General features: G+C 38.5%; 1 protein-coding gene across 1 annotated transcript in view; it reads right to left on the bottom strand.

Moving 5' to 3' along the window:
- The window catches only part of PTH2R (parathyroid hormone 2 receptor), a gene marked incomplete at its 5' end in the record, with an annotated part of 47075 nt that overhangs the window by 4189 nt on the left and 25586 nt on the right, over positions 1–17300 (bottom strand). Inside the window, 6 exons of the mRNA XM_015561101.1 lie at positions 4933–5027; positions 8177–8243; positions 9584–9644; positions 13268–13421; positions 14816–15005; positions 16796–16893. Of these exons, the coding sequence (XP_015416587.1) occupies positions 4933–5027; positions 8177–8243; positions 9584–9644; positions 13268–13421; positions 14816–15005; positions 16796–16893 (665 nt within the window). The remainder of the gene's footprint in view (positions 1–4932; positions 5028–8176; positions 8244–9583; positions 9645–13267; positions 13422–14815; positions 15006–16795; positions 16894–17300) is intronic.

Below are 17300 nucleotides of genomic sequence, written 5' to 3'. Positions count from 1 at the left end.
CTGGTAAGACAATGGGTTTCTCTGACCTAACTAATCCTTTCAATGTTCAGAGGCAAGAACCCTCTTTCCATCACTGCATATCCGGGCAGGAGACCCTGAATACCTCCATGGCATTGTAATGTGGTCGAATCAGATAAAAGGGAACCTCAGGTTCTACGTTTGCAGAACCTTGAGAGCCTGGTCTAAAGTCAATCTGAAAGGAAAACTGTGTTTCCTCCTTTCTCACGAATGGGTAAATCCCCCTGGAAACTATTTTCCAGCCACGCTAACTTTGTTCCTCCTGTGTAAGCCCAAGAGCCAAAACCTAGGTTCAAACAAAAACATAAAGAGGAGCAGCACTCTGGGAAATGATCACAAATGAAAATGTTTAGGAACAGTTTGGCTCGATGCAGAGGAAGAAAACGTTGCCACAGACTAAATTTAGTGGCTCTCCTGCTAGCTCAGCCATCTGGGTTTTCTTCTCTTTCCTATGACCAGGCTCATCTACATCTCTCCAGAGATAAAAGTCAATTTGTAGAAAAAAGATAGGATTGAAATTCATTTTCTACTGCTATGGAACAAATTACCATAAATTTCGTAGCTTAAACCATTTATTATCTCTCAGTTTCTCTGTGCCACCGGCCAGGCACAGCGGAGTTGGGTCCTCTGCTCAGGGTCTGACAAAGTTGGAGGTGCGGTGCTGGCCAGGGACCAGGGACCCTGCATTCCCATCTGGACCTCAGGGTTCTCTCCCAAGTTCATTCAGATTGTTGGCAGAGCTCAGTTCCTTGCAGCTGTAGGATTGCTGGTGGGGTTACTCGGTTCCTACAGACTTCCCTCAGGGTGTCCTCAGGTCCTAGCCACAGGTCCTCACAATGCCAGATTACTTCCTCAAAGCCAGTGAGAGAATCTCTCTCCAGGATGCCAGGATGGAGTCTCATATAAAGTGTCCTACTCACAGGACCCATCACCTTTGCCATACAATGTAATCTAATCAAGGCAGAAACCATCCAATCACAGGTCTTGCCCACACTCAAGGAAGAGCATGAGTGGGGATTATACAGGCCATGTAAACAGGGGAGGCAGGAGTCTTGGGGGCTATCTTAGAAGTCTCCCTAGCATAGCAGTTCAAATAATTGCTACCCATAGAAATGTAAATTGTGTCCAATGGAATGCCACTAATGATAGCCCTACAGATGTGCACAAGTTTTGCTAATTTGCATCCATTTGTAAATTCATTTCAGCAGTCATTATTCTCTTTAAAACATATGTGCTATTTTACCATTTCCTTCATTAATAAGTTAAATAAAATCTTTGAAATGTATTCACTTATATTTGTATAAGGGTTATGATTACATCCTCTTAAAATTTATCCTTCAAAAACAGTGAACGAGTTAGAGCAGCGGTGTATCCTAGGCCAGTGCATACATGGGCCATCCATCTGTCTATCCTATATAATAAAAGCGTAGTATGCAAATTGTCCCCTCAACCAGGGGTTCGTCCGGGAGTCTGACCAGGGGACGGGGCCAGCCAGGGAGTAGGAGGGAGGCCCCAGCCAGCTGCCGCTGCGGGGGGGGGGGAGGGAGGCCCCAGCCAGCAGCGGGCCGGCAGCGCCCCAGCCAGCTGCCGCTGCCAGGGGAAGGGAGGGAGGCCCCAGCCAGCAGCGGCGGCAGGCAGCCAGGGGAAGGCAGGGGCCTCTAGTTCACTTATAAAGATGGACTTTTCCAGACATCAAATCACTCAGCAGTCCTGGGCACTGCTTTGTTTCAGGTTCCATCTGGTCGCCGATGCACATTGTACATCTTTGCAGCCCAGCTCTCTGAAAAGGCACAGTTGTGTAATGGGGTGACTCACAGATGAAAAACTGAAAGTGGCCTCAGGCTTGCCGGAAACATGGTGGTGACTCTGGGTCCCCGGGCAAAGCAAAAAAGTGTAATGTTTGTTGGATTCGGTGTCCTATGTAGAAAAGAAATACCCAGTTCTTACAATATCTCTCCCGAGCTCATCTCTCCCCGGGTGAAATCTCTACTTGTCTTTTAACACGTTGTGGGCCAGTAGTTTTGTTGCTAGCTTTACCCAGTGGCTAGATCAGTTTCTATTGAACAAGTACAAAAAACGTTTTACATAAATGTAAAAGGCAAGCTTTAAAATTAAATGCCCATTGCATTTTGAAGTTATTTATGACATGTTCTTACAAGCTAATATCTTTTTTAAATATGATACTTTGTAAAACACTGTGTAATAACAGAAAACATGAGAATTCCCGTGATCCGTCCACAATGTGTTCAGAGTCAACTTAGCTTAAAAATACAAAACTATTTCTTCCTTTTCAACCCTTCTTGGCCTTGAGTTAATCTTTCCTTCTTTTCTACACATATAACTCTCTCTCCCTCTCTCCTGATAAAAGCCGTATGAGAGCCCTAGCCGGTTTTGCTCAGTGGATAAAGCGTCAGCCTGCAGACCAAAGGTTGCATAGGGCTCGGGCCCTGGTCAGGATGCAGCCAATCTATGTGTTTCTCTCACATCGCTGTTTCTCTCTGTCTTTCCCTCTCTCTTCTACTCTCTCTAAAAGATCAATGGAAAAATATCCTCAGGTGAGGATTAACAAAACAAAGAAAGAAAAAAAAAAACTATATGAGAGAGCTTTTATGATCCCTTGTTCAGGTGAAGATAGAAGCTCAAAAAAGGAAAGTATTCACCCAAAGTTATACAATTAGTAGTAGATTCAGCCTTAAAATCTGTCCTCTTTACTATCGTGCTATGTAACAAATACTGGTTAAATGTATTCCAAAAATAACAAATATTAAATATGATTTTTGTGTAATATTGCATGGAAAGTCAAATTAGCCAAAACATTCAAATATTCCTTTCCACTAAATCTTGCATTTTTCTTATCTCTCCTGTTCTTCCAGTCCTGGTAATCTTTGCTTACTTTGCAAAAGAATTGAGTTATAATTTAAAAAAGAAAAAAATGTATTAGCTCTGTTGTTAAATCTGATTGATTTTCTTCAATCTTGTTGTAAAATAAGTTATTGTAAATTGCTGTTATGCAAGATGTCACCTTCAGGGGAAACTGAGTAAAGGGTATATGAGATCTCTGCATTATTTTTATAACTGCATGTAATTCCACAATTATCTCAAAGTAAAAAGTTTTTTAAAGCTGATTGTATTAACATGTTAACTCCTTTTCAATTTTAAGCCACTATAGCGACAAAGTGATATCATGTACTTTTCAGAAGTCTTTCCTTGTGTTTGCAAGCTCACCTGGAGACTTTCTCAGCTCTGCAATATGTTTAAAAATGTTTAAGAGCTGGTTTAGACACCACGATTTGGAAGTATATTTTTTCATTGCTTTATTTTAACACAAATATTTGAACATTTGTTTGACAAAAGTAATAACCAAAAGAGCTAAAAGTTTAAAGGCACAAAAATGAATGGGCATAAACACGAACTCAATTAAGCCTCCTGGCAGGAATATCACTGGGACAGACCAGACACATTTTCCTCAATCTCTGTTTAAAAGTGAGAAGCTATTTAAACCTGATAGTCTAAGGCCTCAGACACTGAATACTGAATTGAATTCCCAAATCCAGGCCAAGTCGGTTCCCATGTTTTTCTCTCCAAAAAAGGAAGTCATTTCCCACTACGTTTTTACCTGTAGCTCAACTTTGAACATTATTAAAAATAAATGTTTCGTCAATGAGTAACATGCATTTTGGCTGAAAAAATACTTTCCCTGACAACTCTTAGTCTAGACCAGGGGTGGGCAAACTTTTTGACTCGAGGGCCACAATGGGTTCTTAAACTGGACCGGAGGGCCGGAACAAAAGCATGGATGGAGTGTTTGTGTGAACTAATATAAATTCAAAGTAAACATCATTACATAAAAGGTTACGGTCTTTTTTTTTTTTAGTTTTATTCATTTCAAACCGGCCGGATCCAGCCCTCGGGCCGTAGTTTGCCCACGGCTGCTCTAGACCATGTTCTAATTAATGACTTCAAATTTAAGAAATTTCTGGGTACCAGATTACTTTAAATCAATTCTGCATTCTTAATAGATTATTTCAGTCCTTGATAAATTTTTCTCTTCAATTATTCTGAGAAATAATCGCCATGAATAAACTCAAAATATTGTTTGCCCTGTTTTTAAGATAATCCACCCTTTGTCCTCTCCAGAATTGCTCAAATCTCTTAGGCAGCTTTTCGCTAAAAACACAAGTTCACATCATTCAGAACTACAGAAATAAGTCGCTTTTATTCAGAACTAGAGAAATAAGCAGCTTCCCAACACCACTGCACTGTTTCACTTTCTGAAAAAGAATGAAAGGTTACTTATAGTTTCCATTGTTCTATCATTGGGAGAAATGGACACACCTTTATCATAGTTTGATAATGATCATAAACACTCAATTTGCCCATTTCTTCATTAAAGATGGAATAATGGACATGCTCAAACAGTCCATATGAAAGTTAAAAATTTATATATGGTAGGTGCAAATTTGATGGAAAGACAAAAAACAATATAGCAATCCTATTTTTCTTTTTTTCAGTTATGATATACTATTTTAAGAATGAAATAAGAGCCAAATCTCTGAGCATGAGCTACCTGTGACTCTGGGCATGGCGCCATCTCCTTAATAAATCCTTACTTTTTTGGCTACAAAAACAAAACAAAACAAAACAATGCAAATAAAAATTGTCTGTCAAGATCATCAACAAGAGATTTTCGGGAGGTGCTCGCTTCGGCAAAAAATATATGTACTCTGAATTTAAGCATATTGGGCAATTTTTAGGTTATTTATATATTTTTTTCTGATAAGCCACAAATTGAACCAAACAAAAATACACATTCATAAATTTATCTTTAGAGACATTTCAGATCAACTGTTATCTTTTCTTTATACTAAATTGTACCAAAATATTTCTTCTGATGGATGCCTGTCCCAGAATTACCTGTATTGCTTTCTTGTATCATGCCCAACTGCATTGGTCTCCCAAATTTTGGTAGCCAGAACTCTAACTGTATTCAGAAACAGAATAAAATTCAGCTGAAAGAGAAGGTAAGATTACAAAGAATTATTACGTTTGTCTTCAAGTTGTCTATAAAATTATATAAGTTGAACTTCTTTGTGTTCAAAGACTGAAAATTACGATGGATGAAAAGAGATAGCCGACTAGCACGGGATGCAGGAAACAATTAAGACAGAGTTCCTCTTTCTCTTTTCCTTAACTGATGAATTCAAGATCTCATATTTCTGCAAGTCCCAAAACCTTTTTCTACCCCTTGTGACTGGCATCTTCGAGGCCATCTTCTAAGTATTCAGGAGCAAGTCTGATCGGTTTCTGTGATTGCATTTCTATTCCGTTGTCTCAGCCTCTCTAGGCTGACACCAGTGTAAACGCAGGTCCTCAGGGGGCAGTGCCCTGCTTGGTCAGAACTCACCGCATCTACCAATTTCACCATGACCACTTCTAGACCATGCTGCCCTGCCTGCTGCTCCCCCTGCTCTTCAGACAGAACATCCGCTCCCTCGAATGATGCCCTGTAAGGCCAGGACCAAAACAGAGCTCTGTGTTCTGCTGTCAATTAGCAAAGATTCCTCTCAGGTTTTAATGTTATATAAAAGAATTTTAAAATCATCCTCAAATCAACATCAAGATGTTGCAGGTGAATAATTAAGTTATATTTGAGAGATTTATTTTCAGAATAAAAAAATTAATGTTTTTTAATGATGCTAATTCGCATTAACATAATTTTAACATAATGTGAGCAAAACACAGAAAACAACAGTGCTACAAGTTTAGATTCTAGGATTCCCAAATCAAGTGGTTCCTTACATATTTGTACTAAAGTCTGTGATTATCTCTAAAATTCAATTATTAGAATTTATTCCCATTAGAACCTATAAAATACTCATCCTTTACAAATTCCTTGATTCTCTTAAATTCATTTTGCTTCATATATTGCTCAGAAATTCTGACCACATTTTATCAGATTTTACTCTCAGAAATACAAGAATCCAATTAATAGAATCTATGCTATTATAATTTCCAAAGCCAGAATTAAGTGAGGGATCCAACTTACATTTAAAATCCCTGGCATATATGGAGGCTATATATTTACATAAAACCATGCTACAAGTATGTAACACTGAAAAACAAACCATTGATCCTAAAGTTAATATATAAAAACACTATAATATTGCTATAAAGATGGAAAGATAATTTCCCATAAATTCAATAAAGAATATTTATTTATTTATTTACATTGAATTTATTGGACAAGAAACAATCTTGACATGTTTTGGAATGCAAGTGAAAAGAACATGGTCAATAATATATGTTATAGCCCTAGCCGGTTTGGCTCAGTGGATAAAGCATCAGCCTGCAGACCAAAGGGCCCCGGGTTCAATTCCAGTCAAGGGCACGTACCTTGGTTGCAGGCTCCTCCCAGGCCCAGCCCCTGGTCCGGACACGTGCAGGAGGCAACCAATCAATGTGTTTCTCTCACATCGATGTTTCTCTCTGTCTTTCCCTCTCCCTTCCACTCCCTCTAAAAGATCAATGGAGAAACATCCTCAGGTGAGGATGTACCAAAAAAAAAACAACAACAAATGAGGCTGGAACCACCAAGTATCAGATGGAATATATCATAGTCTTTGTTTTGTCACACTAGCCAGGTGACTAATATCTGGGCTTCCATTTCCTTCTCTAGGAAAATGAAAAGGTTGCATGAAATGGACTCAGAAGTTCTGCAATTATACTTGCTTTCTGCTATTATTTCCCGCCTTCCCTCTTACGTTCCCAGGATATCTAACTTGTATGCCTGTTTTATTTTTTCAACAAGTATTTACTGAGTGACCACTATTTGCCAGGAAACTTGCTAGGCACTAGGAATACAGTTTAGAAAATATAGGGGTTTTGTTCACTTAACCTTGCAATGTGATGGGCATTCAACAACCAACCACAAGCATTATTCACTGTGATGATCTTGAGAAGGGAAAACCCCATTACGGTCTGCAGGTTATGCTAGGTGGCTCAGTGGTTGAACGTCCATCTCTGAACCAGAAGGTCACGGTTCAATTCCCAGTCAGGCCACAAGCCTGGGTTGTGGGCTTAATCCCTGGTGTGGGGCGTGCAGGAAGCAGCTGATCAGTGATTCTCTCTCGTCATTGATGTTTCTATCTCTCCCTTCCCTCCCTCTCTGAAATCAATCAAAATATTAAAAATAAATAAATAAAGTAAGGAGCAGAGAAGGAAGCGCATCTCAGCCTTGCGGGGGTACAGTGTACAATGAAATGGACAGAGTGGACAAGTTCAAGGAACTGAGCGGAAGACAGGGTCCCTGAGGCACCGCTGCAGAGGGGTGCAGGCATGAGGGACAGGATGGTCCTTCCTAGAGTCTCAGGGATTTAGATTGTACTATAAGCACAGGAGCTCACTGGGTAGAGACAGTGACCCTGAAGTCGGAATCCCAGCTCCACCACTTACTAGCTCATGACCTTGGGCAGTTTCCTCATTTGGAGTGAGGGGGAGGATTAGAAAAATTAGTACAGCAAAGCTGTGGCCAGCAGCGGTAAGCACGCTGCAGTGTTTTTTAGCACCAGCATCATCCTTCCTGGCTTCGGGACACAAGCAGCTGTGAGGGAAGAGCACCACAGTCAGAGTGCTGAGATGGGGTCCTGGGCTCGTCTCCCCCCTTACAGGCTGGTTCTACAATAGGAACCAAAGGAAACTGTGATAACCCTGACCTGTAATAATGCAACAGGAAGGTAACGCTCGGTGAGCAGAAAGGTGCTCTTTGAGACTAAATGGACTTTGTAGTATTGGAGAAACCTTAAGAATCCTTGCATTAGAACTGCCATAATTATACTTCAAGAAGACGCAAATGGCCTTTTCTACCTAAGTCTCCTTCCAGAATTCTTGAGGGTACCATCTTGGCGAATCTTTTAGAACCTCTATCACCACCTTCCTGTTTCACTTTGCAAATTAGAAATCTCAGCAGATAAATTTCTGTGTCAGCCACGAATAAGGGTCTGAGCCCCAGCCCAGACTCTCCCAACAGCGACTGCTGTACTGTGACCATTTCCTTAATCTTCCTAGAAGAGAGACAAACTTTCTCCGGGTTTTAGCAGCAGCTTAATTCTGCATCCTTTTCTTTTTTTCTTTTTTAATCTATCCAGGCTTTTAAACTTACCCCGATAGCTGCTAAGATAGGGGCTTGATAAATCCACTTTATGTCTCCAGCACTAAGTTCCCAGCACCTGAGACAGGAAAAAAAAGCTTTCGTGAACAAATTGGCAAACAAACAGGCAGTGAGAATTAAGTAGTATTTTAAGTTTTACAAAGAACTCCAGTCCTGAGCATTTAAGACAACAAGAAAAAAAACTCATAAAACACCCAAACCAGTGGGAAAAAAAGTGTAATGTGTCCTGGTTTCCATACCATTAGCTACAGAGTATTATAAATATTGATGAATTATTTTTATAGTAACAAGAGTTAAAACCACGTTTCCAGAGCCACAAAAAAATTAGTCTTCTAAATGTGGTGCATCTGGTACTTTATTTTTATTATTATTGGAACTGATACTTTTATTTTACAAGCAATTCAATTTTATAACTTCACAACTTGTAGAACACTGAAAATAATGAAAATCATTCTTATCCATAGGAATGCAGTAGAAAACCTACAATAACGCACATGATTCTTATTGATAGGAATGTAATAAAAAACTGAATGCAAATACTTTTTGTCCATAGAAATGAAAATTTTAGCTATGTTCAGTGAAATATCATTGATTCGTGTCCTGATCTGTCCTTTCAAAGCCAGAACCTTGAAATTCTCTGCATCTTGGCCATCTGGAGAAAAACGAAACAGGCTTCGAAATGAATAAAACTATTGAAAAAAAAGACCATACCCTTTTATGTAATGATGTTTACTTTGAATTTATATTAGTTCACACAAACACTCCATTCATGCTTTTGTTCCGGCCCTCCTTTTGGTCCAGTTTAAGAACCCATTGTGGTCCCTCGAGTCAAAAAGTTTGCCCACCCCTGTTTTAGAAGATACTCTAAACCCTATTGAACATACAAAGGAAGGCTTTTTCAGTTTTAAAATTCTATAAGGAGTGTCATTTAATCACCTTTTCATGTAACAGAAGTGCATGAGTCAGCTCGAGCTGCCATTACATCTTACACACTGGGTGGCTTCAACAATAGACATTTACTTCCTCCCAGTCTAAAGGCTGGAAGTCCCAGATGCAGGTGTCAGCAGGGTCTGTTTCTGTGGAGGCCTCTCCTGGTGTCCTGTTGCTGTGCCCACAAGACCTATACTCTGTATGCACACGGAGAGTCAGGACACTCTCTGGTGCCTCCTCTTATAAGGACACCAATCCTATCATCTCAGAGCCCCACGCTTATGACCTCATTCAGCCTGAATTACATCCTTTGGACCCCATCTCCATATACAGTCACACTGGGGGTTAGGGCTTCCACAAATACATTTTGGGGAGACACAACTCCATCAATAGCAATAAGTTTGACCATGAGAACAGACAGCAGGCACCTGAATGCTTTTCTACATTTACCTCTTCTTTTTCACTCACCTTGCATCAGCCACAGTTGCTCGTGCCACAGCCCAGCCTGCAACAAATACTGCGGGGAACCCTGCAATCAGAAAAGAATTCAGAGACCATGTTGTTGCTTTTTTAAGATGAAGAGATTTTTTTCTTATATTCACCACACATAAAAATATGCTATTAAAGTGGAGAGAGGGAAAACAGACATGGAAAATGTTACTATGTGAACAAGATAAGTTCTAATTTTCATGTTGTCCATTTGAGAAGTGAGCCAATACAGGGATGTTACTTGGTCCCAAAAGTCTGAGGATGAAGGTTGGCCCAATTTTCATATGAGAGATGTAAGGTCAAGCTTTACTAGATTGAAGTCACTTTACACAGAAATAATAAAACTGGAAATGTAGTGCCTTTTCCTGATTATTTTCAGAAAATACAGAACATGAAAATATTCTACATACAAGCCTGGCAATGAGGACATGTCTACATAGTATAACCAGAAAAAGTGCTTTTTTTATGATAATATGTACATTCTGACATTTTATTTTGACAGTTGGTAATTAAGAATGGCTGCTGACATAGAGGTAAATTACATTCAATAAGGACAAAGAAACAAGACTAACACCTTTTAAGTATAGAACTAGCTATATTTTTTAAATGTGTGGTTGAAAGAACAAAATGGAACCAAGAATAAAATGCCACATTCAAGAGGAAACTGAGGCAGAGGTGGGAAAAATGAAGAATGAGGTTGGCTGGAAGAAAAGAAACATAGGCATCATCAGTATTTGCCCATACTCCTCTATATACCTTATTTTGTAATAATGATGTGTAAAAATGGTCATCCTATATAATAAAGAGGTAATATGCAAATTGACTGTCACATCATCACACAAGATGGCCACCCCCATTTGGTCAGAAGGTGGCTGCCACAAGATGGCCGGCAGGGGAGGGCCATTGTGGGCAATCAGGCCAGCAGGGGAGGGCAGTTTGGGGCGACCAGGTCAGCAGGGGAGTGCAGCCTGGCAGCCGAGGGAAGGAAGGTCTACCCGTGTACAAATTTCATGCATCAGGCCTCTAGTTTTAAATATTTGTCTTCAATTTACTAAAGGTCAGATGTGGCATCTGCTCCTCTTTAGATTGTCACTTCCTTCCCTTCCTACTGATTGTTAAAAATCAGCAAAATCAGTGTAAGTAATGTAACTCCACACCCAGCTGAGGAGAGCTGAAAGCTGTAATGATTGGTTCCAAATGAATAACAAAGGAATCCAAGCAAGCTCTCTTCTCTAGTGAAGCCAACAAATTACCTCATTGAAAGAAAGTAGGAAACTGGATTCACTGTGAATTACTCTAGCAAATGATCCTGGCAAGGCAGCTGCAATGTTTTTTATCATTATTTTCCTCATAGGAATTTGGAACAATGAATAAGAAATAAAAATGTTTTAAAATTAGATTCTCAGTGTTGAGATGTGAGAAAATAGTCTGCTAATCAAATAGCTATTTACTTCAATAAATAGTAACTATGAGCAGTGGAGAGAGATTCTTCAAATAATATTACTGTTCTTTTAACTGTATATGCCCTAAGCTAGAGCATTTACTTGTTTAAAAAATAGAATTTAAAAGAGAGTCAGAAGATAGACCAACTCTAGAATAATAATGCTATAAAGATTGGTTATTAGTGTTTTTAGACTATGGTTAATTGAGTGAGCATATATTTCACATAAAAAAGCTTTTTCAAAGTGAGTTTTCATATAAATCCTACTTGCTGTTATGTATGTCTTTAAACCATTTGGTAAAACAAGTTCAAGGAATGATGCTTATCTACTGTAGTTATTCCTTTGCCAAAAATTTTGTGGACAGCTTAAAGTTGTAAAAAAAAAAAAAAAAAAAAAAAAAGGTAAGAAACTCATACTCACATAGAAGCTCATTGAAAATTCTCTTTTTCATAGAAAGACTTAACTAGTTTCCTGGGTTTCAGTGAGACAAAGTCCTGACTATAAGGAAGGACAGAATTGACTGATATAGCATAAATAAGAGTTGATGAGGAAGTTAGCTATCAAACCAATAAGTAAATAGAGGAAAAAGAATTTATTACAAGTGTGACCAGTGCTGTAGAAATCCAAAAAGAAAAAGAAACACAATGCAAACAAATATCTACATTTATTGTTAAATTTTCTATTAATACTTTTGCCAACATCTAGTAATTATGTTGGTACACAGATATAATTTTGACTTGAAGTCAAACTACCAAAAGCTGTCCAAAAATATTTCAAAGTACCCTAAAAAATGCAATGTATCTTTTTGGTTTTTTTCCAGTAACTGCTAGTTAAAGAGATGGGAGAGCCTTAAGGCTGACAAGCTCCCTTCTGAAATAAAACCTTATTCATAACAATCATTATTTCATAATATATGAAGTGTCAGAGTAAGTTGACCCTTTGTCTTCTTTTTTTAAAATATATTTTATTGATTTCAGAGAGAAAGGGAGAAGGAGAGATAGGAAGGAAGAGATAGAGATGATTCGCTGCCTCCTACACCCCACACTGGGGATCAAGCCCACAACCTTGGCATTCTGCCCTGACCAGGAAGAGAACTGTGACCTACTGGTTCATAGGTCGACACTCAACCACTGAGCAACACTGTCCAGGTGACCCTTTGTTTTCTTAAAGGTTATTAACTAGAAGGAAATTCAATATTCCTCACTTCACATTTTTTAATGTTAAAACAATTTTAAGGCAAAATGGGCCAAGAAATATTCTAATTTTGGAAGGGGGAAAAAACCTTCAAATTTGATTTTGAGCCACCTACTTCATTTTTTTCCTATGCTGAGCACTTCATAATTTAAATGTTAAAATAGCAATTGCAATGTGCAATTGTTAATCTTGAAACTTAATTTTAACCACATATGAGTTTTAATTTCTCTTTAATTTTAGCAAACAACATCCTTTTCTCCATGTCGTGCATGTTGCATTAGTCCTTCGTCCAATAATCCCTCTAATCCTAGTGAGGCAGTTTTGAAATGTGAGCTGAATATCTTTTTTTAAAATTAGTTATCCCGTAAGTTAATTTGAATTATTTCCATCTAAAAGATATGGTCAGTCTACATAATTAGTTTGTAATTTGTATAGTTACAAGCAGTCAAGTTAATCTTATAACTTCCTTTCTGGCATTTTCATCACACAACCTAGAAACAGAAGTTAATGATAATTTTGGAATGAAACTACAGTGGGGCCTTAACTTACGAGTGTCCCAACTAATGAGTTTTTTGAGATACCAGCTGTCTCTCCGCCAATTTTTTACTTTGAGTTGACAGAGTAATTTGAGTTAACGGGCACATTAACGAGCTCGTTCTCCAAACGAATTAAACTCGTAAGTCAAGGCCCCACTGTATTGCTAACTCAGGACATTGATAAGCTATGGACAGAGCAGTTCTACATATGTATGGCTAACAATGTGGTTCTCTTATGTTTCCACCAAAAAATCTTCTTAAGAACGTGGCCTCAGAACACTAGCCATATGCTAAGTTTGTTACCACTGGGAGGGTTACAGACACACTCTTATACTTTTCCTTGACGAACAATGAAAGAGAAAGAAGGAGGGGTAGAGGTAAGATGAGGAGGGATTATTCTAGGGAAATCCCTGAAAGAATGTTAATGATAGGCATGACAGAAAGTCCTAAAATCCATATGCAGTTTAAAAGAAAAAGAGTAATTTCCTTACCCCAGCCTATCAAGGTGAAACCCCACAGGTATTTGGTGTCGGAAAAGAAAGCCACAAAGATTAGACTATGCAGATAGAGACCTTCCACCAAGATCCAATAGTAGTTTGTAGCCAAGAAGTAAATAAACATCACAACAGCAATCTTGCACCCAATCTGTCACAAATAAACCAGAATTGCATCATATTAGAACTCCTAATTGTACTGAATGACAACATTAGATGATTGAAAAGCAATTCTTCATTTTTCTTTTTATAATCTATGTCTCTTGTACAGAGGAAGGCCAAGGGTTTCAAAAGAGACTAGAAAATAATTATTTTAACATAGCATTTTTAAGATTATAGGTTTGATTCTATTTTTAAGATAATTATTTTCTTTAGAAAAAAATCGCTTTTCCTTAATTTTTCCTGTTTATAAAAAATATCCATGATCAGCAGATTAAATTTTATTTTTTTTAAATATATTTTATTGATATTTTTACAGAGAGGAAGGGAGAGGGATAGAGAGTTGGAAACATCGATGGGAGAGAGACACCCATCAGCTGCCTCCTGCACACCCCCTACTGGGGATGTGCCCGCAACCAAGGTACATGCCCTTGACCAGAATCGAACCTGGGACCTTTCAGTCTGCAGGCTGATGCTCTATCCACTGAGTCAAACCGGTTAGGGCAGCAGATTACATTTTAAAGAAAAAAAAACACATCCATGATCATTAGAGAAAAATTAGGAAAATACAGAAAAGCATAAAGAATATATTATCTATTATTCTACCATAACTTTACTTATTTTCTGGTCTTTTCTTTATGCCCCAAAAGTTAATGACTTAAAACAATAAACATTTAAAACATCTTATGAATCTAGGTGATTCTGCTGATCTGTGCCAGGCTCAGCTGATCTTGGTTGGCTAGGCTTGCGCATACAGGTCTGCCCTCACATGGCACATTATCACTTCCACTTCCTTCTATTGTGTAAAACAAGTCACAAAGCCAGTCTAGAATCAGAATCAGCTTGGAATGCAAAGCTACAAGGCAAAGAGCAGATACAGATAGGGTATTAATTTGCACCAATTAACTACACTTCATTTCCAGATATGTTGCTTTAAGGATCTAATTAACTGAAATATCGGGTGGTTCTATTTAATAAATAACGCCAGGACATTTAACAACAAACTCAAGTACCATGGAAGTCTGTTTGAGTCTACAATAAAGGAACCGAATGTCATGGGCTTTAAATCCCTAGCTTCTGGGTTTGCAAGTGGACTTTTTATTTTTGCAAGTGGTGACAGCTGCTATGGGTCATACATTAAATGCCATTCCGATCATGTGCTTTTTGCACTTTCTGTTCGGAACACTCTTGAATGAATAATTAGGCATGAGAATTGAGGACAGAATTGAATAGGAAGCATCAGTATACAAATTGGTCATCTATTTCAGGAAGTCCACAGATAAGATAAGCCAAAACAATATAACACATATTTAGTGGACTGGAGTGTTTTACTTATGTGTAATGTTATATAAGTCAGTAATGAGAGAAAATGGTGAAAACACTTACATATTGTGATTTGTCCATAGAAGGCGCATCTATGAAATTCTGTAGGTCATCCTGCATCATCAGGGACTGCAGCTCCTTGACCCCTATGTGAGCATGGACCACTCTGTCCTTGACGAAAATGCTTGCAGCTCTCAGCATGAAGGATGCAAATAAGTGCAGGTGGATATAATTCCTAGTGCAATGCAATCGTCTATGGAGAGAAAATAATCAGCTATAAATTTGGATAAGAACAGAAAAGGGCAAAGAAAATACATAAGTGAGCCCAAACTCCTCCCCAAAACAGTGGAAAATATAATAAACATGAACAAAGACAGAAACCCATTCTCATATATTCCCAATAGAAACAAATGGGATCAAAAACTAAAATGTAACTTTTTGGGAATTAATTTCAAATTTATCCTTATCTGCTACCATGTTCATCCAGATTTTGCAGTGTTAAATATTATACTAAATAATACTAGTGCATTCTATTATACTGTATATTAAAGTAATAAATGATTAATGGAGAATCACTGAACAGAGATAAACATTATCAAAACTGGAACTTTCACAGTTTCAATACCTTCTCTGTAAGAAAATGTAAGATTGTGATAGCATTACATAATTTTATTTTCTAGGCATGTTGGAGAGGAAACAAGCTCATCTATAATAGTCTATAATAATAAAAGCATAATATGCTAATTAGACCAGACAGCCGAATGACCTTCCGGACATCATTCTGGACATCCTTCGGGATGAAGCCGTGGTGGCAGAGGCTAGGGCAGAGACTGTTAGGGGTGATCAGACAGGCAGAGTGGTTAGGGGCATTCAGGCAGGCAGGCAGAGTGGTTAGGGGCAATCAGGCAGGCAGGCAGATGAACAGTTAGGAGCCAGAGGTCCCAGATTGTCAGAGGGATGTCCGACTGCCGGTTTAGGCCTGATCCCAGATTGCAAGAGGGTGCAAGCAGGGCTGAAGGACCCCTGCCTCCCATGCACAAATTTCATGCACCAGGCCTCTAGTTTTAACATAAAAAGCTTTGGAATTATAAAAGGATCATAGATACAAGTTAGTAACATACTTAGTATGTTAGATTTTATCACACTAATTTCCAGTACAGAAAGCTAACTCCAAAAAGAGTTTTTCTTCAAGTTTGATGGACAGAAAAAAAAACTCAGGAAAACTGTGGTATAATCTGGTCAAAAGGGCTCAGCTCTCCATTGCTTGATGGTAAGAAAACACAGCTTTCCTGTGTAATAAACACACTAATACTACTTTCTCTTCCAGAGACAAAGTACCCAAATGTAAGGGAGTAAGAACATTTTTAATCCAATGATCTCTTTTTCTGTTTCATAACATAGAATGGGAAGGTCAAATAAGAACAAGCTAAATTTAGCCCAGCCAGCATGGGTTGAGCATTGACCTATGAACCAGAAGGTCAGGATTCAATTCCCAGTCAGAGCACATGCTTGGGTTGCAGGCTGATCCCCAGTAGTGGGCATGCAGGAGGCAGCTGACAATGAATCTCTTTCATCATTGATGTTTCCATCCCACTTTCTCTCCTTCTCTCTCCCTTCCTCTCTGAAACCAATAAAAATATATTTAAAGAAAAAGGAATAAGCTAAATTTAGATATTACAATGTTAATGTACTATTTATATCCATTGTGCCCAGGGAAGCCCAGGTCCCAGGTGCCTGCCAGCAGCTGGGGGGAAGCCTGGGTCCCGAGTGCCAAAGGGAAGCTGGTGCCAGCAGCCAGGGAAAGGAAGGCCTATGTTGCATGAATTTCATGCATCAGGCCTCTAGTTATCTATACAGTAATTATATAGAAAGAATCCGCTGTTAAACAAAACCCTGAATTTCTCATAAAAAAAAATTATCAGCGTCAAGTCATATAATAACACTAGGCTGAATTCAGAAACTTGTGTTAGGAAAAATATTGGGGGACACAAACTGAGACCTCTGTGTCTTCGGTGGATAACAATGAGAATGGGAATCACTCACCTGAAGTAGCCAATGATGAGAATAGCCACAGCCAGGGAGCCAAAGGAGATGGAATATCCAACAGTGTACATGACATACAGGCGTTCAAAGAATTCTTGCTGCAGAGGAAGAGATTTAATTAGAAAAGCAGGTTTGAACAAATTGGTCGACATAAACTAAAAAAATCATGCTTTCACCAGTTTAGAGAAAGACAATGTGTTATCAAATTCATAAAATACCATGGATTATTCTTCTGGTCCCCTCTTATTTCCTAAATTCAAGTCAGGGTTAAAGATGTGAGAACAATATTTGGCATTTCTTATTGCTTAAGTGAGGTCAACCTGAATGTTATAATATTTACTTCTTATATTTTTGTACTGTTCATTTTAATTAGAATTGTGTATCTGACATATGATATATGAAGTAAACTAAACTCATGTTACAAGACTATTTTAAAAAGAAACTGGAAAAAGAATATGTGGGAGAAACCAAGATGGCGGCATAGGTAAACACCGGAAACTGTGGT

Source organism: Myotis davidii, unplaced genomic scaffold (genome assembly GCF_000327345.1).
Source record: "Myotis davidii unplaced genomic scaffold, ASM32734v1 scaffold394, whole genome shotgun sequence".
Lineage (NCBI taxonomy): Eukaryota > Metazoa > Chordata > Mammalia > Chiroptera > Vespertilionidae > Myotis > Myotis davidii.
The sequence above is the reverse complement of the archived record's forward strand: the minus strand, read 5'-3'. Positions and strand labels throughout refer to the sequence as shown.